Below are 26,165 nucleotides of genomic sequence, written 5' to 3'. Positions count from 1 at the left end.
GGACACAACTGAGGCCCTAACAAAATGTGATAAAAGGCATTACAGAAGGCATCAAGCCTCTCTGCTAGACTCACATGGGTACAAGAAACAGGATTTCTAGCCATTTCCACAACAAACAGCAAAGTGAACCAAACTGGGCCTGATCTCCTCCAAAAATCAATGGCTTTCACCAGGGCCAGCGCCTCCATTGAGGCAGGTCCGGCAGCCACCTCCAGCGCTCAGGCGCCGGGGTGGGGGCGCACACCGCGGAGCTGGCAGCAGCAGCGCATGGGCAACTGAGCGGGAGGGATGGGAAGCCGCCTGCGTGCCACCCCAGCATCTGCCATGCCTGGCCCGCAGCTACTGCAGCCTCCCAACCCTCCTGTGTCACCTCCACCACCAGCACACGCCCCTGGCTGGGAGCAGCAGCCACGAGCCAGACACAGCAGGCGTCCAGGACGGCGCGCAGAGCAGGAGGGCTGGGAAGACGCACACGTGCTTCCCCAGCCACCCACTGTGCCTGACTGGGAGCGTGCGCCAGCGGCAGCAGTGTGGGGCAGTCTGAGCGGACAGCCTCCCAGCCCTCCCGCCCAGCTGCCCCGCAGTCTGGGTGCACATGCGCGCAAGGGGGCAGGAGCAGACCTGAAGCTGCCCCCCGGCCTCAGGCGCCAGGGTCTCTGGCGCCTGGCTTTCACTTACTGGGAAAGAGCATTCCAGAGACAGAAGCCTAGAACTGCCTAGTATCATACTAGTAATCCGGCTCTCTTGAGGTACATTTTAGATCCAAAATATCCTGATATATTAACTTTCCTGTGCTCACATTAGTATTTTCTGTTAAGAATTTCTTACTTCATACTTCCAGTTTGTTCCAATTTCAATTTGCAGCCTTTAACAACCTTTTCCCCACCCCGAATATCTCTCCTACTATTTCTTACATGGAAGCATTCTCAAGATGTGAAACCTGACCCTTTTCACCTTTGGCCAATCAGGAAGCACTTTGTCCTCTTCCCACTTTTGAAAATGCAAGAGAAATTAGCTCTGTCTGTGTCTTGAGCTCCAGCTTCTGGCCCCGTAACTGGAGGTAGACTCTGGTACCCTGCCTAAGACTACTACTGTTTTGTAAATGGTACCCTGTCGAGCTTTTACCTGCCTAAGACTACTACTGTTTTGTAAATGGGAAAAGTCACACTTCTGACACACATCATGTGCTCTCACCTCTTCTCTGGTCTCCCCTTTGAGTAATCTTGTAGATCACCCACTGCCTGGATGTTTTTGGGCCCCTACTTTGAGATTTGGGCTTACCTTGAACCTATTTTTCCCTCTCACTCTCTATCTTTGATCTCTTGCTTACCCTTCTGGAGTAGAACACTGCACAGTTTGTGTGGGTGCTTGGAATATTTAGTTCTTAATGTAGACGTTCTAATGCTGAGTCATATTGCTATATGCTTGAGTCTGCTAATTTTCCAGGCCAGACACTTGTATTATTCCACCTGATAAGCTTTATTTCTGATTTCACTCTACCTAGATTTTCAAAATTTGACAATTTCGATTTTCAAAATTGCTTTACAGGTTTGTAGAAGAACTGCGTTGTTTCGTCAGCAGATTCTTTTCAATGTTTGTGTCACTGTCCAAATAGAGGGACACCCCCTAAACCAGCACCACCCTAGGCCAGCAGTTACTTTAGTACAGAGGAGAGTTTTCCCAGCAGGAATATAGGTCAAAATGGAACCCATTCATACAAATGCATGTGTAGGGTACACATAATCACTTTACAGATATCTCTTGTGCATCTGTCAGCTGCGCAGAATGAAGATAATCCCAATATTTATATTGTACTGTTTATATTGTTTTAAATTGTTAAATACAATTTTATTGTAATGTTTTTATGGAGTGTAATCCACTCTGAGTCTGCCAGTGTGGGTAGGGCAGAATAGAAATTGAAACAAGCAAATAAATAAACTGCAAGACCGCCTGAGCTTCATTTGATGGATCCTTATCCTACCTTCAAGAACCTGTTCAGGACGATTCGGTTTCGTTTTCTCAGCCATGCCAGACGCTCCTCTCGGCTGGTCTGGGAGGAAACGACCGGGCACCCTGACCGGGCGGCTGATCCGCAAGGATTAGCCCCCAGGACTCCCAGGGAGGGAGCCAGGGTCCGGGACGCTGCGGGAAGAACTCCCCGAAATCAATGCGGGGGGGGGAATTGCCCGTTTGTCCCTATGGAGGCCGGCAGACGTGCGCGGTGCCTCGAGTGCCGCCGGGCAACGAGAAACGGCAAATAAAAGAAACAGGTGGAAGCCCGTAAACAAGCGAATCCCTTCTGTTCTACAAGCGTTCGTGAAGGAGAGGTTGATCTGAAGAAGACTCGTTCTTCCCCTTCGCTGAGTTCCAGAATTTTGTTGGCGCCCCCCCCCCCCCAAATGGCAGCAAAGAAGCAAAGTCCCGCTCTCGGTAAGTCAATCTCGGCTATCTTGAAGAGTCGCTCGAAGAGTTGGTGCGCAGGGCGGTGGTGGAAGCCATAAAACCCTTTGTTGACAAGCTGAACGAAACTGATCAAAGGGTGGGCTTAATTGAAAGCGAAGTGAAAACCATTAAGGAAGCAGCGGGGGGGGGCAGAGAAGTCTGCTCTGGAAAGTGCGTCACTTGTGAAGGCTACAAAAAAGGAGCTGAAGTTGGTTGAGAACCAGCTGATCGGGCTACAGATGGAACGAACGCAGACAATTTTGCGTCTCCAAAACGTGAAAGAGGAGGAAAAAGAGGATCTGTGGGAGGTGGTCTCGGAACTATTGGCGATACCCGCGAGGACGACTAAAGAAGAGGTTAAAAGCGCCATTTTGGAGGTCCGTCGGGCTTCTTCAAAATATGCAACAAAGCGACAGTTGCCTCGTGAGATCATTATTGACTTTTCATTTAAAAAGATTCGGGACACCATCCTATATAACTCATACAATGCGGATTTGGACTTTATGGGTTTGAAAGTCAAGATTTTGAAGGACGTTCCATTTCTAGTCCGGAAAAGGCGTTTTAAGTATAAAAAGTTTGCAGCTCTTCTGAGGGACCATGGAATAAAGTACAAATGGTTATTCCCGGAAGGAATATGGTTTAGATATAAAGATCAGGCCTATAAGATACTATCAGAAGATCAACTAAAGGATTTTGAGAATAAAAACCCAGAACTCTGCTGCACCGAGAACGAAGAAAAGGAGAAGCCGGAGGGGGGGGAGGAGGAGGAGAGCACCGCAACAGCGGTTGCACAGAGAGAATTGCGTCCGGGACCTAGAAGGGGGAGGAAAGTTTAATCAGAATTTGAAATGTTTATTCTCTGTATGATTAACCACTCCATCATTATCCTATGGAGCTATTTTTGTATTATGACAGTATGAAGGGAAAACATTGAAGTGTAGTGTTTAGTGTTTGTAGTTCATTCCCCCCTCCCTTTTTCTTTTTCCACCCCCCTTTGTCCCTTCCCTCTCCCCTTTCCTTGTGATAGTCTTGTGTAGTGTTGTGTAGTGTTTTGTAGTTATGAAAAATAAAAAAATTTATAAAAAAAAAAAAGAACCTGTTCAGGACACCTAGCTCAGATCTAAAGGGGGGGGAGCTGAATGTCATCCACATAATGATGTCATCTAGCTTCAGAAATACAAGCAACACTTCCCAGCTGTTTTTTGTAGATGTTTAATAGCAAAGGAGAAATGTGGACCCTGTTAACACACACAGTCTTCACTTTCTGGCATTTGCCAGTTAAGTGGGAGCAGAAACATTAAATTGCCATGCCCCCAACTTCCAGTGCAGATTGGCAATTTGGAAGGATGCTGTGTTTGATGGTATTGAAAGCTGCTGATAGATCCAGAAGAATAAACAGGAATTCATTCCTTTCTCATTCATCCTGTGTAGATAATTGACCAGAGCAACCAGAGTATTTTAGTTCCAAAAGCCAGACCAGATGACAGATTGAAATAGGTCTAGTAAATCAATATTATCCAGGAATGCATATAGTTTGAGCCACTCATGCACCTTCCCTCCCCCAATATATTTTTCCTATCATCCAATAGTTGTAAAACTTAGTAGAATCCAGGAAGGATTTCTTCAAGACTGGGCCCCTCAGCTGCTATTTTCAAGGTAGTGGGGCAACTCACACTTGTCAGAGAAGCATCCTGGACAAAGGGCTGCTCCTTCTTTGTTTAGAAGTCACTGGCAAAGATGAACCACGCTTGAGTTTAAAGGTGTAGGCTGCCCCCTCTAAGCAACCTCTCCACATCCTACGGTTGTGATAACTAAAATTAATTCAAGCAACTAGAATGAGCCAGAGATCTAGTTATCCTCTGTCTCAGGACTGTGTTCAAACTGGGGTCCAAGTCGTGGTGGTTGCAAGTTGCATTACCTGGATTTTTCACATCTATTTAAACAGAAGTCAAAATATATGCTAAAAATATAAAACCAGATAAATTATGGAACTACAAATAAAAATACAGAGATTAGCCTTTTTCTGGAGCAAACTTTTAATTCTGTGATTAAAATCTGTAACCCTTTCAGAATATTTCTTCCCTTTCTTATTAATGTCTTTTTCTGTTCCCATTAGCCAAATGCAGATTGCATAGATGAAATACCTCCAGATTTTGAAGCATCTATAGGAGGGCCACCAACCAATCAAATTACTGGAGCTAGTGACATAACTGTGAACGAAAGCTCCGTAGCACTAGATCCTCCAGTCCGGACTGTTGGAGTATTACAAGTCATTCAGGATGCAGATCCTCTTCCACCACCTGGGGAAAATAACCTCACCACAAACAGTAAGTGTTTGCTTCTGAGTTTTCTCAGAATAAATATTATAAACATGCAAGAAGGGACTTGCAAAGCATGGGGGGTGTCATTTCCCCCTCCCCCACTATTTTCCTTTTTCTTTCCCTGAAAGCTCCACAGTCTCTCTCCTTTGCCTGCTTTTCTCTTTTCTTTCTCCTTTGCCTGCTTCCTTCTTCGCACGTGCCAGGCATCCTACTTTCTATATGCTCCCCTGTCTTCATCTTTCCTTCCTTTCCTCTCTGGTGGTGTTTACTGTCAGGCTGGGCCCAGTTGCACAGTAGGGAAACCCACAAGGGCACCTTACTTTCCTCTTGTATTCCCCTGCCCCCACTATTTCATCTTTTCTTCCTCCTGGCAGAACGCAAATCCTCTCTTTTCCCTGCTTCCTTTTTTCTTTCCCACCCACCAGCTAACCTTTTATCCTGCCCCCTCATCTTCAGTTATATTTATTACTTATTTACTTCATTTATACCCTGCCTTTCTTCACAGTGGGGGCCCAAAGCAGCTTACATTGTTGTCTTCTCCTATTTTATCCTCACAACAACCTTGTGAGATAGGCAAGGCTTAGTGTGTGTATGACTGGCCCAAGATCACTGTGTGAGCTTCCACAGCAGAGTGGGGATTTGAACCTGGGTCTCCCAGATCCTAGTCTAAAGCTGTAACCGCTATACAAGTGGGCTTTGGAATCTGAACTATCAAATTTTCCTGTTACTGAAGGACTCCTTCAGGATCAGCTGCCACTGGATACAACCATATGGTTTGAACACAACCTTAATAAGTAATGTTGAGGCACATTGATCTTTAAAGTGTGTATTCCAGTCGAAGGCCTTCAAAATGCAGGTAGATTTGTGCACATCTAGCTGCTGTATGAAAAAGGGCATGTAATTCCTGTGGGAAAATGATAATATGTAACAAGAGACTGATCTGTGGTTGCTTTATAATCGCTGGGTCATTTTTATGTGTGATCCAGAAATGTGAAAACAAGTTAGACAGTTCCCTAGATAGGGGCCAACATGGTATGTCCTGAAAAGTAATACTCCAGGAAAGCTTTTTAAAGCAGTGTGCCCCCCTAGACTACCATATAATGTCATCAGAGGTGTCACAATACCTCCAATGCATACTGAAAGTCAGAGGTCACACTAAAGCAGATTAGTCAGCGATATTTAATTTTAATTGGTGACTCTCACAATGGCTGATATCGCTCGCTATTGTAAAACCCTAATTAGTAGTCTACATTAATTTCTTCTCATCATATTTCCTTATTTTCAAAAACAAGGTTAAAATAGTTTAAATTACTTAACATTCTTTAGGGTTTCCCACTTATTTTGTGCCTCTCTTCTAATTGTACTTATCTAGAATCAAAAAGAGGAAGCTGACTCAGACAAATGAACTGACTGGGCAAACTGTCTGAACTGACTGTGAAAGGGGAGTTGTAGAAAAGAAAATATAACATATGGAAAAGTGTCTTCTCTAAAATCTGTTAGACGACTCTTATAGCTGTGAGGAAAAAGCATATTCTTTATCACTTAGACTAAGAACAGGCCTTGTGAGAGCTGCCAATTGATTACAGTAATTCACCAGTGAAGTAAATGCACTTATTCAACTGATGAATTACCAATTGTTGCTTAATCTACCAGTTAAAACTTGCAGATCTGTATCTCTCTGTCACAAGAACAGATAATTTTTATTATTAACATTTAACATTCTCAGTTTCAGTAACACTCCAGAACTAAAAAGGTCTTGAAAAATAAATATGCCCTAGAATAGCAGCTTCATCAATCACAGTTTATCCTCTTGGTTTAAAATTAGACCCTGCCACTTAATCAATTAAATCGATTAATCTACCAAATGGATTTATCTACCAATTACAGGTTGCAGCCTTAATTTGTATGTCTGTCATCATACATGTAAGACTATGGAAGGAATGGGGTCACCCTGTTAATATGAAAGAAAGGCAATCCAGTCATGAAGTTAGAGGGAAGTTTTGGGTACAATTGGCCACTGCAAATTTTTTTACAAACTTTATACAAGACTGTATTACCCATCTCTGCCGGCACTAACACAACATATCGGATGAAGAAGAATGTTCGTATTTACCTGTCAGAAAGATGCACACACATCCCAGAATTTGTGATCATTTATAAAATATACCACATGCCAAGGTGAGAGGATAGCAAAGTTGTAAGAAAGAAGGGGATACGATAGTAGTTAAAATGGGGCAATGTGTGATTGGAAAGAGGAAAGTTAAAAGTTTTTTTTAAGTGTGACATATTTTTGTGAATAGTTTCCTTCTACATCTTCTGGAAGATAATTTTTGGATCTTCCTCTTTTGGAAAAGACAGATATGCAAAGGAACAGAAAATGCAAGCCAAGGAAACTAGGAATTCCTGCTCCCCTGCTGAACTGTTATGTCAGAAGCCAGAATTAGCAGTAAGCAGTACAGGCAGCATACTGAACAATGAGGAACCTTTTGCCAGAATGATGAATCATCACAAAATTTTCAAGTTTATGAAGTCAGTTGGTGTGAGCATTATGTGAAAAGCATTTTGGAATTCATTTTCCCCCCCTGAATTCAAAATAATGTTCCTGTTGATTGTGCATATTTAGTTTTATTTGTTGTTGATGATGGTGTGAGGCCTTTTTCCACAGTGCAATCCTATACTGAATGATTCCAGTTTAAACCCACTGATTTCAGTGAGGTTAGCTTGAAGTAACTCTGCATTGGATTGTACTGTAGTCACTCTTCGCTGGGCCATGGCCTAAATTACATTACTCAGAGTTTAGCATGGGTCATTGTCCTTCTAAAATCTTGTCTCAAGAGGTCATTTGCTTTCTATTTATGCTGGTGTCATCATTGGATACATTTCACTCAGTCTCAGTGAGGCTGTCTGAGTGTAAATGTCAATGAATCTCTCTTGGGCAAGCAGCCCAGTCGACAACCCAGTGTAGGTGTGGAGTACTTGAATGGAAGCCATTGAACTAAACTGGTCAGAAGGAGTCGGTGCTTCAGCATTTTAAGTGGGTAATGGATCACACTCTAAGAAAGACTAAAGACCCTTAAAGCTGCAGTAGAGGTGGGAATGTTTTTGGTAGTTTAAATAACCTAAGGAAATCCTGTTATGGAGTTTTTAACTCCTGCTATCCCAGCTATTTGTGTGATTTATATCATTTTCTTAGAAAGAACACATTTTAAACAGAAGGGTGACTGGAAACTTGGAAGGTAAAAGAAGGGGGGGTTAGTATGTGTCTCAGGGCATGCCTTAGCAAAAGAAAGGTGGGATTAAAATGAATGCTTAAAATGAAGCCATTAGAGATGTATACATTTATTTATGTAAGCTATTTTTAAAGTTTGTGCTACATGAAGCAGACAGTCTTAGTACAATCAGCCCAATATGTAAATCTTCCAGAAGAATACTGCTCAGATAGAAATGATTCTGTAACTGTTCAGTATTTTCAGACCGCTTCTGCATACAGTTTGGCCATTTTTAATGTCACTGCAACTCTAGCTGTCCAGTGCTAAGCAGCAGTACTCAGGAGTAAATCCCATTGATGCCAATGGGATATATACTTTGGGAAAATTGTCTAAGATAGCAGGGTAACCATGTTGGCAACTTAGACGCCAATAAGGTTTTCAGAGTGTAAGCTTTCAAGATTCAGAGTTCCCTTCTTCAGACACAAGTGGAAAAAAGATTCCCTGTGCTGTGTTTCCACCACACCATGCCATTGGCTGTCATCTGGAGGGAAAGAAGGGAATGCACAGCATGAGATTCCACCCTGTGTTTTGTTGTTTAAATGATGTGAGGAAGACGAGGCAAAGAAACACAGTGAAAATAGCTGCTCAAGCCTTCAGTTTGCTCTGTGTGCTGCCATTCTGCTTTTAAGGGTTGCCTTGGTGATAGTGCACTATCTCTGGTTACCGTGGTGGCCACCATAAAAAGTATTATTTGGGAACAGACTACCTTTGTTCCTGTGCTGGTGAAGAATAGTAGGAACAGCCAAGTCAACGGCCCAGGTCAATCTGTTATTCCACAGATCAACCAGGATGCTGGTTTGTCAGTTCAGCTGGTAAACTCCCCAAGGGCATCCCGGAAATCCTCTGGATTCAGTCGTCTATTTAGTTTTATTCAGCTCCATTTCTAAAAGAGTCTTACATAATATTTGCGTGTATTTAATATCATGTCACTTTAAACTCTGCATGCATGTTGTGACACACTTGGAGGTTTTGCAATAATAGGTTATATTTTTGTGGTATTACACATTTAGAGGATGTTCAGGCATGTGCAGTCCAAGTTGTGCAGATAAGACAGCCTGCCAGGGATTGCTTCCTTCCCAGATATATGCAGCTTGCTACAAACATTGAGAAAAACGTTCTGTCTCTTTAGCAGACCTAACTCAGACCACACATCTTTAACAAAAATAATCCAGTCCTTTCTGTTTCAGTGTACAGTAGTTGAAAAGAGTGCCAGTTTTTCAAGGCATACTGAAACACACTTTTCAACTCACCTGCTGCTTTTAGCAATAGTGGCGCCATTTTCTTCAGTCAATGTGTACTCGAGGGGACACAAAGGATACCAAGGCACAAGCTTTTCCTGAAGCACAGCAGGAAGTTTTTGCAGCTTTGCTTAGTTCCCTTGGAGATAAAATGCATTTCTCTCAGTTTCTTTTAACAGAAGATGGCAAACTAGCATTACAGCTGAAATTAGCAGTCTCTCTGAATTCACAAAAAATGGAAATTAAACAGGAGTGAATTCTGTTCCTTGATTTTGATTTCCTGCTATACAATTATTAGAACCATTTCTGATGTGCATTGAAATTCATACATGTGTACAGGAGGTTCTGGGGGGACCTAATCCAAATTTGTGGTGTAAAATGAGCCTCCTTGTCTCACGCTTGCCACAGGATGTAACCAGATGGGTACAGTCAGTGAAAACGCCAGAACTTTCTTCACCTAGATAAGCTCTCTCACTTGAATCCCCTTCATATGAGCTCTTTAATTTCCTTTGGCTTCTGAAAGCAAACAGATTTTTTTTCACACACCTAAATGATAAAATGCAACAAATGAAATGGAGCAAAACAGGTTTTGGAAAACTTGGCTAAAAGTTTCATCAACTGTGGGAGGACAGTGTTTTATCCCTAAAGCATGTGAAACCTTTTAAAAAAATCCATTTGCCTTCAGAAGCCAAAGTGGGTTTACTGTTAAGGAGTATAAAACCTTTTTAAAAATCTCTCTTCAGAAGCCCAAATGGGTTAAAGAGCTTGTATGAAATGGACTTGATTCACATATACGCTGCATGCCTGTTAATTTGTATGTCCTCCTCAAGGTCATCTCTGCTCCTGTTACCAAAAACTCCCCCTTCTTTCATCTTAACCCTGCTGCAAGGGCTGTCCCAATCTCTCTATCCTAATTTCTCCTGCTCCTTTACCAGTGCCCCCATCCACTCTTTACTATCCATGGTAACCTGATTTTACTAGCCTTCCCCAAGTGAGTCCTTTATTATATCCCTCCAGTCTTAATCCTCAATAGCCTTCCTTGGGCTTCTGAACAGGGAGAGAGTCTTCTGAGTGATGAAGCTTCTAACTGGAACAGAGAGAACATGTGTGCATCACAGTATGGTTCTGGCTTTTGGTAAGCTGGCTACGCTTCTGTCTTCCAGCTGGGGAACAAGCTAGGAAGGCTGTGTTACCAAAACCAAGCAGGAAAGTCAGTGAAATGGCCCAGCTCTGTCAGTGACGTATAATACCATAAGTTGTGAAGTTGTTTCATGTTCTTCTATAGATCAGAGTCTTATGAATTACTTATGCACCCTCAGTCCTTTAAGAGGTACCTGATTTTTTATATAAATTCTTTCCCTTGCTTCTGCACCATGGGGATGATCACTTTGGTCTTTCAGATTTGAATATATTTGGCTAGAAAAGGTCTTTCGTACCTTTTAGCAAAATGAAAACAAGTGGAAGGAGCCAGTCCTTGTATAACAATTCCACCTGCTCGACACCAGTTAAATCTCTTTTTAAGTTTCAAATGTAACAAACAAGAGAGTCCAGTCACCGCTGTTAGGGACTTGAGAGTTTTCAAATCTGACCAGAAAAACAAGTCACATCTGTTTCATCTTTTGTTTTTTATACACAAACCATTACATACAACCTCCTTATTTTCATGTAATAACACTTCTGGTCAATAGTTACCATTGTTTGCTGTAGAACTAAAGCACAGTAGAAGAAATGCACCATGATACAAACCCCGCATCACATGCCCAGTATCATAACAAGCATGTCCATTAGATATTTTTATAGTCGCCTGTATATTATTTTTCTGGGCGATTCATTGCCAGAGATTTCAACAGAAGTAGGTTTGACAATCACTGGCCCCTTGCCCAGTGAAGCATATGTTGCCCTGAATGTTTTAAGAATAAGGAAAAACTGGATCCAAAACAAGCTATTTTTTGTTGGGGGAAAGAAGGAAATTCTTTAGAAACTTGCAGTAGTAATAGGTGATTAGTTTGCCTCAGGAGGAGTCAGGAACCTTAAAATGTACACAATGAATGCTGCTTACCACCTGTAGTGTGGAATGAAATCAAAGCTCATTTTCTAAATTAAGTTTATTATTCAAAAACTTGTTTCTTGATGTTGGCCATCTTGCTGTTGAGAAGGATAATATGTGGCTCTATACATAGGAATCCAGTACCTGAGACTTTACTATGATATTGGATCAACATATCATTATCGGTTCTCGTCAGTCATAGTGACAATTCTAGCCTTTATTGCATGCCTTGTTTTTCTCTCACTGTTGTACTTTTCTCCTTTGCAATAGTTGGTGCAGACTTCTTTTTCCATTCAGGCCACAGATAATACAGTAAATTAGGGAAGCAGGCTGAAACCTCTTCCTAAGTCAGGCAGGCTAGGTCCCTGCTTCTTGGTGTTTTGGAATGCTAACATCAGGGCTTTTTTTCAGCAGGAACGCAGTAGAACGGAGTTCCGGAACCTCTTGAAAATGGTCACATGGTCGGTGGCCCCGCCCCCTGATCTCCAGACAGAGGGGAGTTTAGATTGCCCTCCGTGCCACTGAGCAGCGCGGAGGGCAATCTAAACTCCCCTCTGTCTGGAGATCAGGGGGCGGGGCCACCGACCACGTGACCATTTTCTCCCGAGGGCAACCCACTGAGTTCCACCACCTCTTCTCCCAGGAAAAAAGCTCTGGCTAACATTATGCCACTATCTCTTTGAAGTCTCTTCAAGAAAATGACCCACCTTACTAAGCTGGTAAGTCCTTCTATCTGTGGACAGCAGGAATACCCTTTTGGCTCTTTAAAAGCTGGTCTAGCAAATTACTTAACTCCCTAAAACTCACCCCACTTTGCCATGCATACACTCATTGGATCATACTGAAATACCATTCAGTTAGTAGCATTTTTCAAACATTAAGAAGTTACCCTCAACTAATTTCTTGGAATTTTAAATGCAGGAAACATGGCACAATTAAGTGTGAATACTCAAAGTATAATTTTTGTGTGATAAAAAGCAAAATGCATTTATATGCCATAGTAATTAAGAGTATTGGCATAGTAGGTTCAAATCTCCACTTTGCCAAGGAAGCTTGCTGGGTGACCTTGGGCCAGTTACTGTCTCACAGCTTAATTTAGCTTACCTCACAGGGTGGTTGTGAGGATAAAGTGAAGGAGGGGAGAGAATTGTACACGGCTTTGAGTCCTCATTTTAAACAAACATGGGGTATAAATTGCCAAATAAACAAATTTCCAAATATTTATGCTAGGTTATGTTCTCTTTTTAGCCTAAATAGATGATTTGGGAAATGAATTTCTTTGTATTCAGTGGGATTTATTTTGACGCAAGTATGATTGGGCTCATGACCAACTTCCCAACTGTATTCTAGGTATCCCCTATGGCAGAGGATGTAGGAGAGCGGTTAAGCGGGTGAACAAATGTAGAGAAAAGCAGCTTTGTAGCAAGAATCAATTTGCTACAGAGTCAGTTGTGCATATTAAACATGGTTATGGAGTATAAGCAAATTATGCCATGGTAATATTTCACACAGACAGCCCCTTCAGTTCTTGCGAGGTGATAGCGGGGATGGTAGGTTTCAGTCTCTTCGGAAGTACATCGTTTTTATAGCAGTGAAACATGGATATTTTAATGGAAGACTCTGCAGTGTCACAGAGCCGTAAAACAGGAAAGCCAGACCCAAGTGTCCTTAAACAATGACTTATATACAATAAAAGCTGAGAGATGAACTGAAAGGGTCTCAAGAATTTGTTTTGCCCTGTCCATCATTACGTTCCCTGAAAGTTAAATGGCCTGTTCTCCTTTTGACTGAGCATCCCTTCCTCTGAAACTTTACTGGGTCTCTTGTCGGTTTCCCCATTTGCCTCAGTAAAATAAAGCATTCTTGAGCTGATCTTGTGTCTTTTGAGGACACTCTGTGTCGTTATTTGGGTAAGCCAAGCAAAAAATCCCCCCCCCCCGCTCCAATCTCTGCTTTCAAAACCATCTGTGTGTATAATTCTGTACTCCAGGATCCTTCTAGGGGATAGTTAGGAAGACACTTAAGTTCCTCTGTCCATTTTTCTGATTAGTTTCCAGCTACATTCTTCTTGCATTCAAAATGTGTCCTTGAGTGCCTCTTGCTGTGCACTTTTTTCAGTATCATAGAAGGCCTTTGCTTCCCTTTCTGAATGTAACCTGAAACCCTTCATCTGTCTCAGTTCCTTACTTCCTTGTGAGTGATGGCTTTACAAGCAGCTTACAATTTAGGTAACACAAATATTCATAGCAAAGTGTTACAGTTGAGTAACAAATCAGTTCTAATTGACATAAATCTATACAAATAAAAGGTGCATACAAACATTTTGGAAAATGTTCACCCCTCACTACCCCGTTTCCATGCCCCCCTCCTGGCCAGGTGAGAGGCAGTGCAGGGGTGGCTGGGGGCAGGGGATTCCCCACCACCACTGGGAGACTGGTAACCCTAGATGGTGTCCATGGTTTGAACCTATGGCCACCATCATTTTAAAATAATTTTTAAAATGCCATGAAGGTCTGATCCTGATAGGGCCTGCAGTGCACCTGGCTATGGCACTCTTGTCTCCCCCCCCACACACACACACACACCACCCATGCCTTTCAAATGCAGAAATGGCTGCACACCTACACAAGTTAGACCCATGGACACCATTACGTGTAGTTTGTAACTCCTGGAGAGCAACTAGTAACTCCTGAACTCCTGAAAAGTATGGTAACCTGAAGAAGGACATAGGATTCTTACCTCATTACAGATGTTAATTTTCTGCATTTCTACTTCTATGCATATCTCCCAGCTGTAATCAAGCTGATTGCATTTGCATTGTACATCTGCATCCGGACTCAAACTGTCCTGTCTTTGAAACACCACTCCTACCTTCTGTCCTAGATTTAAGAATTGATGGATTTTCATTCCTGTTTGTATCTGAGCTTTGACTGATGAAAGCTTACAACCTGGAAAATGTTGTTGGTCTTGGAAGTGCTACTGGACTTCAATTTCATTCTGTTACTACATACTTGCACGTTTACTCATCTGAAACTTTTGAATATGAAAATCATTAATCTGATTCTGCCCCAAGGGTCAGATTATCCACTTCCTCTGCATCTCACTTGTACATCTGCTCATGCTACTTTTTTGTACTGTCCCAAGCTGGAACATCTCACAGCAAGAACAAACAAAACATTGCCATGGGTTTGTACTAAACATTATATTTACTTTCCCAATATTTGAAAGTACACAATAGTCCAGGAACAGACACTTCCCTATTTACCAAAGATAGTGATTTCACTGTGGTTCCAAAGATCTTCATGGATCTTTGCCATCGTGAGCATGTTTTCTGGAGAAGTAGCATGAAAAGTTAAATAATTGAAGATGGAGGTTTCGTATGAGTGAGATTACCTGCAGAGAGCGGGAGGTTCCTACTATACTGACTGTTCCTCTCCTCTTGTGAAAATCCCCAGCTGAGATGTTCACCATCTTGTCTCATGCTTCTAGCATTTCGTTCTTCAGTACGCCGTCTCTTTCCTCCAGGCTGGTTCTTTGGCGATGCACTGGTTAAGCGCCTGTGTCAATCACTGCCTTGAATGATGGGTTAAGAAACAGTATAATGAATTTTGAAAGCACCTATCAAAGCTACTTCCCGGATAGCAGCATAATGATAACACAACAGGGAGTCAATTACAGCATATAATAATCTTCAGTTTATAGCTGTATAATCTGATTTTTTTGCTATGTACGTAAACCTGTACCTATAATATTTTAACGTTATTTCTGTTGAAAATGTTTGGGCCAGTTTTCTAAATGTATTTGAGGGATACATGGTAACAATGATTGTTGCTCACCTGGACTTGTTCTTTATATATTCTGCCACATTGTCAATGCCATTGAAATAGGCTGTTGTGTGACATAAATCAAGTTACGTAAAAATTCAGTACAGGCGTAGTAACTGCCTGGGTAGAGTAGCTTCCTAATGGCAATAGTAGAAGGTCTGCTGCCAGTATAACCAGAAGTTGTAGCTGCAGACAATGTGAAAATTTTTATGTTCTCCTTTGTCTCCTTTCTGTGTTCCACCAAGCAGCCCCACAAAATGGACTGCATCTATAATTGGGGTCAGATACCTATGCTTTAAGCACTGATCAGATTTGTAAGCATTGCTTTGATTTCATTTGACGTCCTAAATTTGTAACAAGACAGCTCATATGTAAGAGGTACATGTACAGGGGCAAGTAGAAACGTAAACACAACCCACCCAACCCGCACATAAATGTATTTTATTCATTTGCTTTACAAAATATATACCCTACTTTTTTACCCTCATAAGGGCCATCAAGGAAGCTAATCAACTAAAAATGCACATAATAAAAATCACATCTTAAAAACCTTTTAAACCAATGGTGCATGCTGTGGGAGAGGGTAGTTTAGCATTTTGCCTTGTAGTTTCAAAGAACCACAATATTTGGTAAATATTGCCTCCTCCCAGTCTTTCTAGATCTCACCATTGTCTCTACTGTACAGTATGTATTGGGTGGAAGGATGCAAGGCAGGGTCTTTTCAGCCATGGCCCCACAGTTATAAGGACTACCTTAACTTGGCTTCCATCACCGCTTTCTTTTTAGAGAACAGGGAAAGATGGTTATTTTACATGGTTTGGGGATTAGTGCACACAAGCAAAAAGTTTTTTCCCCTCTAGATAGTGTTTTGTGGTGCTGTTCTATATATGTTACAGATATTATTTAATTGATCTGCTCATTTTATACTGTATTTTTAAGAACCTTATTTTAGTGAAAACTCTTAGTTGTCTTGGGGATCTTTTATGATGAAAAGGCAAGATAAAAATGTTTTGAGTGTTTTTCCTGTGCCAGTTATTAAGAGCTAGTAGAATAGTTTTTTATGGTTATGAAATACTCTCTGGAAACACTCTTTGTATTTAAGAAGGGAGCCAATGGATTTTTACAGTTTCTTATATCAAAAATAGCTTCAGGTTCTTTTGTCTTCGTTCCTGTTGTTTGAGAGTATCTGTTATAGCTTCCAGTCATAATGCTTGTCCTTTTCAGAACTTAAAGACACTAAATTAAAAAAAAATACATAACTTTGGGTGCAATCTTGTGCTCATTTACATGGGAATAATACAGCAATACATTTGGTAGCAGTATACTTAACAATACAGTCCTAAAGCAGAGTTACACTGTACTAAGCCAATGGCCTTAAAAGGATGCAATTCTGCTCAGTATTGCATTGTAAGAGTAGAATCACACATTTATTGGGTTTATCTTGTCCTTACCATGTGAAGATAACAAGCAAAGCAGGATGCATGTCTTGTTTTTACAAGAGTGCTTTTGTTTGTAAAAGTATTCAATAAAAATAAGATTTGCAGTAGAATCTTTAGCAGAGTTACACCTTTGGGTAGGATTGCACTTCTGCTTAGGATTGCACTCATAGTACACTACTTCTCATTCACTTATCTGTGCACTGGGGAACACCAGACAGAGATGGAGGGGGGACCCTAAAATGTATGCACTAACTAGTAGAGGTGGGCATGAACCATGAAAAAACAAACCGTGCGGTTCGTGGTTCATCATGTTTCACGAACCACAAACTTTCACGAACTTGCCCCAGTTTGTGAACCGGGTTATGATGACAAACTACGAACCGCACAGTTCATGCCCACCTCTAGTACTAAGTGAAAAGAAACTAAGGTGCTTTGTGACAGCGCAAGCAAGATTATTTTGAAAATACCTACACCTGTGAAACAAGCTTTTGTGCTTTTAAGATGGATTTATCCAGACTGTTCTATAATTGCTATTGTGATCACTGTGTCAAAGTAGTATTTATACCACAAGGCTTAAAGCTGGAGAAATTGAGAGAGATTTTAAGGAGCTTTAAAACTGGAATTGTTTTGAAATTTATAATTGGGGTACTTACAAGTTTGTATTGGTTGAATGGGGATATACTTCAGTGGTTTGTTCACAGTATTATATTCATAGAGGAGGGATGCTCATGTCATGTCCAAAGAGAAGATAGCATCCTACTGTCACTGAAGCCAGTAGGACATCTAGCCTCTTTAGTGTGTTCTTTCATCCACCATCCTGAAATTATGCTGGGCCAACCTTCTGGGGAAAAGAATTATACAATCACTTGAAAACCTGCACGTTCTTAGAGTTGCTACATAATTTGAAGCCATCCATCATATTTTTATGTTGCAGTTTTATGCTATTGTTTTTATGGTTTTATTGACATTTGTGTCTTTGTTGCTGTGTAAGCCTTCAGGCATATGTTATAAAAATACAGCAAACTAGTAATATAAATGGATAAATAATGTGCAGTTGGAATACAGATTGCATATTAATTATTATATGGAATCGCTTTGCTTTAACAAATTTTATAACAGAATCTTGGAATAGACAGCATGGGAAAGGGTAAAGAGGAATCCTGCAAAGCTGGATTGAGGAAACAAAACCATCTAGTGGAGAATTTTGTTATAAAGATGAGGTGAAAATAAAAAATACTTTCTTATTATATGGATTCTAGCAGCAAAAATGAGCTTGCAAATTGAGAACAGACAAGAGAGTTAATGACTTGTTTAACGTCATCCACTGAGCAACCCAACCCTCTCTGATGGATCCACTGGGGCGGGCAGGATTAGTGAAGCCTCTCTCTCTCTATATATATATATGTATGTATGTATGTATGTATGTATGTATGTATGTATGTATGTATGTATATCAACAGTGCATTGTTGATATATATGAAGTGGGGAAAAAATGGCCATAGCTTGGTTATTAAAAAAAACATGCTTTGTAAATGTTCCCAGATTCGATACTGGCATGACTGGAAAAGCTGTCAGGTCTGGGCAATCTCAGATCAGCAGAAATGAGTTAGGTGGACTGTCTTCTTATATGTTGGTCTAATATCTGGGAAACCCGGGTTCAAATCCCTGCTCTGCCACGGAAGGTTGCTGGGTGACCCTGGGTGTGTCACATACTCTGCCTAGCACTGCCTCACTGGCTTCTTGTGAGGATAAAACAAAGGAGAGGGAGAAGAGTGTAAGCCACTTTGGGTTCCTAGTGGGGAAGATAAATGAAATAAATAAAATACATAAATAAAAAATCAGATTCTGGAAAGTTGGAACTTAAGTTGATTTTCAGGTATTGGTGACAAATTACCTTAAATGTTTTTCTTCTTTCAGGTGAGCAAGAGCCAGCTGTCAGTAGTGATTCTGATATTTCATTAATTATGGCAATGGAGGTTGGACTCTCAGATGTGGAGCTCTCTACTGACCAGGACTGTGAAGAGGTGAAATCTTGAGAAGAAAACGAAGACCTGCATACCCCCTTTCATTAAACTGAAGCAGGAAGGTGAACAAATGGAATCCACTCTGTAAAGATTTGGACCAGCTGTACACCACACACACCTACTCATACACATGTGCACACCCTTCACACATCCCCAGAATGCTTTGTGAACTCCAGTACTCTCATTCTGGGGTGGTCATGAAAAGCAATAGCAACAGACATGCCTGCCTGGATGCAGCTTCACCAACTGCGTATGTCCATTTCATTCACATTGGAAGGAGAAAGAAAACCGTTTCTACCACATGCGCCAGAGCAGTCATGCATATGAAACTGAAATGACAGCTTGAGTATTTTCTACATCTGCCCTTTTTTTAAAAGAAAAAAGAAAACAAAGCAAAACACTCCAAGGTGATTATTTTCATTATGGATGGATTTTGTTTTTCTTAATGACCCCATCTTTTTTTGAGAGAGAGAGTTTAGCTCAGATGTTTTGAGTATGAATACAAAGAATGGTCACCAGGATTTCTGAAAATCTAAATTCTTCTGCATGAAGTAAACATGCCCTTGGGAAGTAATCATATTTCAAAGCCAAGTCATATCCGAAGCCTGATTTGGCTTCGAGAACTGTGTTTTGGGATCTTCTAGGCTGGAGACAGGAGGCTGGATTCATGATGGTTGCTTACTTGGCACTAAATAAGGTTGGCTCCCACTTTTGTGGGACTTTCAGGTATGGTTCCAATTGAGACAGGATAACAGTAGTAACAATGTAGTATTAACAATGGGGTTAAAGGTCAGCCTTTTCTTGTGAGTCCTTTGTATTTTCTACTATTTCAGATTCTACATACCTTAACGGCCTTCTCTGTCTCTCCTTGTCCATCCCCCCACCCCACCCCCTGCCTTGGAAAGTAGATCTCATTTCAAATTAGGTACTTCTCTCAAATTTCTTATGACCAGCAGAGTGATAATCATGGGGTTTGAGAGTTTGTGGGGCTGATAGAAAAGGAAATAGAAATGGTCAAAGTAAGAGGAAAAGTTTTTGAGGTGGTTTTCCATAATAGGAAAGTTACAAATGTGTAGTAGAGGATGTTTTCCCATGAGGTATGCTTTGTAAATCACTTCATCACCCAAGATGGCACAACCATCTGTTCATAGCTGAAGGCCTTCTCCTGCTTCACAGATCCCCAACGTCCCTTCAGATAGTTTGAAAGAGAGAATTGCCCCTCCCCTGCCTTTTCCTCTGAATTCTGTACTGATAATGGTGGGCGAAGGATCAATAATCCAACTGAGGCTTTGTGTTTTGATTCCAGAAGATCAAAATTTCAAGAAGGCTGAAACACCTTAATGTGTAGTCCTTAATCAGGCTTTTAAAATGAGTTGTGCATACACATACCTACAATGAGCTCATTCATAAATGTTGTAAACAGTGGCGGAGAAGCTGAAAAGCACTCTTACTGGCATGGGAGAAAATGCTCTCTCATATTGGCTTTTCTCAGATTCCTAGTACAGAACATTTCCTGGAGTTGGCTTTAGCATTCATTTTTTGAACCAGGAATGGATCTGGCTCTTCTGTGCGTGAAATGAAAATGAAAGCCTTATGAAATCTTATAAAAATCATAATGAAAAATTGAAGCTTTCCAGTATGAATTCATTGGCAGATTTTTCTTTTTCTGAAAAATAAAAGATTCAGCAGGAGTGCCTTTAGACACTGAAATGCCAAGTGATCCGACATTATGCTGTAGCTATTATTCATAGAGCAACTTTACATGTCAGTAAAAAAATGTAAAAGAAGACTTTTCAGTTTTCTGCCAGAAAAGGGTAAGCCATTACACCACTTCCAACAGTGATTTGAAATACAGTAGATTAGTAGACGGCAGCTTGTGCTAAAACTTCAATGGAAGCAAAACCTATATTCTTTTCAGTATGTTATAGCAGCATTTTAGAAACACAAGAACCTGAGGTGGTCATCTTCAAACCCTGCAGCTACCATAAACGTCATTCATTTCAGTGGGGCTTAAAATGGAACAATATGTTGAAAGATCAGGCTGCCCCCATCATTGCAGCGAGAAGAAAATTGGAGTTCCAGAAAAGGCTGTAAACTCCGACTTGCTTTGATGTAATCCTGTTGAAATTGGTAGAGGCCAAAATAATTGTGTCATGTGTCTTGTGGTAGATATGTAGAATTTTGCAGAGGCAGCTTCCGGTATCAGAGTACTTGCAAGGCTTAGAAGAGCTGCATCCATCAGTATTCTTTCGTCAACCCGTAAGAGTTGAAAGATGTCAATCAGCTGTACTTGTGCTGTATGATAGCTATATGCACGGATACATGCACTAATGTTGAACACGTAGCTGTGCTAGTATAATGTTGTCTTACAATACCATGAAACACCATAATTTGCGATATTGCACCCAAACCTACAGTCAGTATTCTTGATTCTGCCTGCTCATTTGTCAGCAAGGAAAGTAGCAATAAAAATTCTGATGGTCTGATCCTAATAAATACACACCCACTTCTGATTTCCCAAGAACTGATTATTAGAAATGAAATCTGTGAAGCCTAGAATCCACAATGAGCACTTAAAAGTGTTAGGAACTAGGACCCAGCTCTATATGACTGAAGGAGCTGTGCTTTTAGGGATGAGTCTACTTTGTTTGTATAAAGTACTAAGTGGGGAAGGGTGGTTTTTTACAGAAAACAGTGGATGTGGATGAGATTAATGAAGCCCTGCCTCTCTTTCACTTTCTGTTGATTTTTTGAACTTTTTTCTCCTCGTCCGCTCCAAAATCAGGTGTGGGGAGAAGCTGCTTAGTTACCAAGCATGGCGGTGGGAAGAGAAAGGAGGAGCAGTCTTCCTCTGCACGCTGTAATGGTGGAATGATGACCCACCCTCACCTACACATGAGCGTGACACACAGCTGAATACATGTACACAAATCCCTCCCCCCCCCATCTAATTTGGCCCCTGAATTCCATTGGTGTCCACCCCCTGCAGGTCCTCTTTCCAAAAGAATTAGTGATTTAATGTCACCTATGCCTATAAGTTTTTCAGACAAATAGAAGTATATGGTGCAAATGTTACTCTCGTTCTACAGAGACGTCTCAGTGGACTAAATTAGATTTAATCAAACTATAGCTGGGGACACTTTTAAAAGGTAAGTCAGGGTTTATGAGGGAGCCCTTAATGGCTTGACCTAGCCTGCCCTAACCTGGCACTAGGGGAACCTGGAAGAAGGTAGTAGCCAGGATAACGATAGAATGATTCGATTTTGCATGTTGGCCATATGAAGCTTTTTACTTTTTACCAGTATTCCACTCCAGAATCTTTACTAGTGTTAAGCCCTGTATTAAGTATGGTCTTCCAGAAGCACACTCCATTGCCTTGCTGTTGAATTATGGCTAGAGATGTAGATATCGGGAGAGTGACCCATTCTAAATTTGGAAATACAAATTGAAGACATAGAAAGGCCTGAAGTTTTGCCCTATTTTAATTAATCTCTCTTAGGAGTTGGTCCCCCACCCTGACCCCAACCTCTGTATTTGTATCATGCCATCCATAGAAGTAGCCTCACAGACATTAGAAGCGGTGTCACTGCCACAGTCTGTCACCTAGAATGTGCGTTTGCTAAGAAAAGAAGTGAGACAGGCAGACATAGCTGAGGAGTCTTCAGCGACAACCTTCTTGCTTTCTTCTGGGCTTAATACCACTCTGTACATAGTCGATGGTGGAGGAGCTTTTGACCAGTTCCAGGACTGTTTCTGTTAGCCACAGGAGAAGAGTCAGCAGCAAGATGATAAGACATAGGCAATTTCGGGAGTCTACTGTACATGCACACCTGTATATGCCTGATATTGCAAGTGGCTATATTGAAATAGTGTGCCGCTAGATCCTGTGCTTATTTCCTCTGAATTAAGTCCTAGTAAGCCCAATGGCACTTACTCCTCAGTAAGAACGCACAGGTTTGCAGCCAAAAAGTTTATGTACAGATGGTCCTGTTTATTACAGGAAGCAGGGTATAAAAAACATGGACTATTTTAGAAAAGGCTGAGCTTTAACAAAGTATTTAATTAATTAGAGCAGTCGATAGAAAACAACCAAGTCCCTTTGTTTTGACAAACTGTTGCCTGAACTGAACTGAAACTTCTGCAGTAGTAAAGAAGACATGAGAGAATTTTTAGTCTGGAATGCCTTGGCGTACCAGATGGTGTTTATTGATGTGTAACATAGCCAAGAAGAAGAGCGCCCTCTGGTGGTGCAGCTTCCCACCTTCCCATGACCACTTTTGATACAGCTGTTGCTTCTGTAAGTGGAAATTCTGTCACAAATAGAAATGCTGATTCTTTGTGGACTGGGAAAAATTGCCCACGGTTACAAAATCAAGTGGAATGGAATTGCATTGAGGATACTAAGAGATCTTGTGGAAGGCTGATAAAATTGCACCTCACTCTTACACACCCACTTACTTTAAAAATATTTGCATTCTGGTAGAGAGCATATCTTGCAAGAATAATGCAAGGGAGAAAGGACAAAAGAAGATAATTGATTTTTTCTTGTTTGCTGATTCTTATTAAATCTTGCCTATTTTTTTTAAAAGGCATCAATCTATACAAACATACTTGTTTGCCATGAATGTATGTATATGGTTATTACAGATGTGAAATATCAAAGTGTTTTTTAACATGTACATAGTATCACCTACCTTTTCTTCCCTTTTCATGTTAGCAACCTTATGAGGCTATATACCATTTTATAAATAGAATGAAATGTAAAGCAGAGGGTGGGCTTGGGTGGGAAGGGCTGTTATTTTTATAGCAAGATGTTCCTTGTATGTAGTGAGCATTTTAAATGATTTTATACTTCTCTGAAAAATATACATTCCATCCATTTCCTGAAAATATTTATTTTTATTTAAAGTAGTTTTTAAACAAAAACAAGAAAAATGACAGTCATTTGATATGAGTTTCATCAATAAAGCCAAAAGTACTTGATTTACAGGAATAGCTCCAAAGTTTTCTCTTCTGCTGTATCACATAGCGGACTCTGCACTATACCAGCAAATGCCAATAAAAATAATTTTGGGGTCAAAAACCCCTAGGGGAAACCCCTGTTAAATAGCTACATAGAAATTATTTCTAGGTTTAAAACCGTGTCTTACAATGAAAAACGACATGACTAGTTCATGCTTCTGCTAGATAAATTTAGGGTGCATTAACATGTATAATTTAAGTAGTGAGCCTGCTGTTGAAGCACACTCGCCTTGCATTGTTTGGACATGCTGTCTTCTCCTAAGGCTTTTGCTGAAGAGAAACTCTTTCTTCCTGTTTGCAGCCAAAGTCAGCTGTGTAGAGAGCACTGCTAGCTCCTTATGACTTCATTTCTTCACTTATCTCCCACGTGGAATAATTTCTGATCATAGGATGTTTTTTTTAAACGAGAACAAATGCTCAGCTGAGTGAATTTAAATTCTGTATTTTTAAAATAATTTAGAAGAGGTAAACAGCCTGCCTGAAATACAGGAGAACAGTGACACGGGGTTAGCATACGATTTGTGTCCATCGCTGACATCCCAGATATGTTAGAGGAAGCTGGCACACCCCAGTGGGAAAATACGTTTAGCAAGTCCTGTTTTGGGGACATCTGCGCACACCCTTCCAGTAAGCTCCTCAGGGTAGGAACTTCTTTCTGGGTTATGCTACTCACTAGTGCCATTTATGCTGAAAGGAGTGTATATGGTGGTGTTAAAGGTAAAAAAAGACTTTCTCACCATGAAAACCTCTTTGAGCAAGAAGCAGCTTTAGAGGTTCCTTTAAGGGTATTTGTCTCAGACTCTGTAAACTACACAATCGTTTTTCCTGTTTTGACAGTGAAAACAACCCATGCACTCTGGTTGTGTAACTTACTCTTCATCCTCCAAATCTCACATTGATTAGTAAAGTAGCTGTTGGCGGGGGGGGGGCGGAGGTGAAATCATCCCAGTTACCTGGTGGCATTTGCCTAGGCAGTATTTGATTTAGCATTTTTGCCAGCTGTGAATTATCTGCCTCATACAGCAGTAGTTTGTGAAGAATTTGTTTTCCTATGCATTACTTCCTGTACCGTACTGCAAATGTATTTCAATTGCTAGTAAAATTGCCGTTTCTTTATTCTGCGTTCCTACATCTCCCATCTTCCTTTCCAATGCACTTTATATCTCTTGGAAAATGTGGAAGTTGGACAACTGTCATCTTTAAAGGGATTGGCCTGAAAGCAAGAGAGACACATTGATTTTTGCTTTACTGTGTCCTAGCTCTGCTGTACAGCTTGGACAGTGACTCAGCTGGGAGGAAATATGGAGCTGTTATGGCTGATCTTGGAGAAACATTATTCAGTAGTATATCATGGCTATTTTTGTTATATAGAGGATTATAATGTAAATACTTGAGACTGTGTTATTATGTACTAGTAAAATATTGCAACTGTACAAGTTACATGGTGAATCCTACCGAATTTTATTGCAAGTTTTTTAAAATAAAAAATTACCTTATGTCTGTGTCATACATTCTTGCTACCAAACTTGCGCTGGCCACTGAATGAGACACTTAATTCTTTTAATTAGATACATAATTTGAAAAGGGAGAACATCATAGCAAATGTGGGGATCAAATATGATCTATAAAGTTTCCACAGATGTACCTTTTTGAACAATCTCTTCAAGTTATGTGAAGTTGCTGTGTGGTTTCTCATTTAAACTCTCATTTAACTTGGGTTAAGAAATTTCATCTTTTTTCCAGAAACCTATTTTCAGGATGTTTTCCTCATGACAAATATTTAGTCATTCTAAGGGAGAAAGTAGTTCTGATTTTACATGGTTCATCTCCAAGCCAGATCCACAGCAATTACGTTTTTAAGCATAGGGGTATTTATTTACACAATGACAATTCTTTCTTTACTTTTACAATCAGATTTACAACAGCTTGGGTAAAACAAATCGTCAGTACTCCATGCATAATCCACTGTGAATTTCACTCCAGAACTTCTATAAGAGAGGAACAGCCTTTAGCTTCTAAACATGTTTTAGCATATATCATCAGCACAAGGGGACAGGGAGGAGAAGGGAAATGAGCGAGGGCTGGAGAATAGTGGCTTGCATTCACTGACGGTGTTTCAGCGTTTGAACTGAGGCCTTCATGTTTCATGCTTGTACTTGGTTACAAAGTTTATGTATTTTATTTATTCAGAAGATTTCTATGCCAGCTGTCCAGAGAATCTGCTCAAAGCAGCTTACAAAATATAATAAAAACAGAACACCATAAAGTAATTTTAAAATAAACTATTAACCAGTGCAAAATGTTTAGCCAGCCTAACATGATCCTTGTAAAATAGACCTAGGGCAAGAAGCAGACTGTAAACATGATTTCCACACCTTAATTAAAAGCCTGGGTAAAAAAATTTTACCTGATCTCCTAAAAGCAGTAAGATTGGCAGCAGGTAAGTATTAAACAGAACCAACAGAATTGTAAGATTGACTATGATGAGACAATGAAAGGCCCCAAAGCGCCTTTGAAGCCAACTTTGACTAAAATATTT

The 26,165-nt window shown here is 40.7% G+C and overlaps 1 protein-coding gene across 1 annotated transcript in view; it reads left to right on the top strand.

Moving 5' to 3' along the window:
• RNF150 (ring finger protein 150) overlaps positions 1–25,122 on the top strand; it is a 119,643-nt gene extending 94,521 nt beyond the window's left edge. The window contains exons 6-7 of the mRNA XM_054990028.1: positions 4,559–4,769; positions 18,498–25,122. Coding sequence (XP_054846003.1) covers positions 4,559–4,769; positions 18,498–18,616 — 330 coding nt within the window. The 3' untranslated portion in view covers positions 18,617–25,122. The remainder of the gene's footprint in view (positions 1–4,558; positions 4,770–18,497) is intronic.
• The last annotated feature ends 1,043 nt before the right edge of the window (positions 25,123–26,165 follow it).

This window comes from Eublepharis macularius, chromosome 10, assembly GCF_028583425.1.
Source record: "Eublepharis macularius isolate TG4126 chromosome 10, MPM_Emac_v1.0, whole genome shotgun sequence".
Lineage (NCBI taxonomy): Eukaryota > Metazoa > Chordata > Lepidosauria > Squamata > Eublepharidae > Eublepharis > Eublepharis macularius.
The sequence above is the reverse complement of the archived record's forward strand: the minus strand, read 5'-3'. Positions and strand labels throughout refer to the sequence as shown.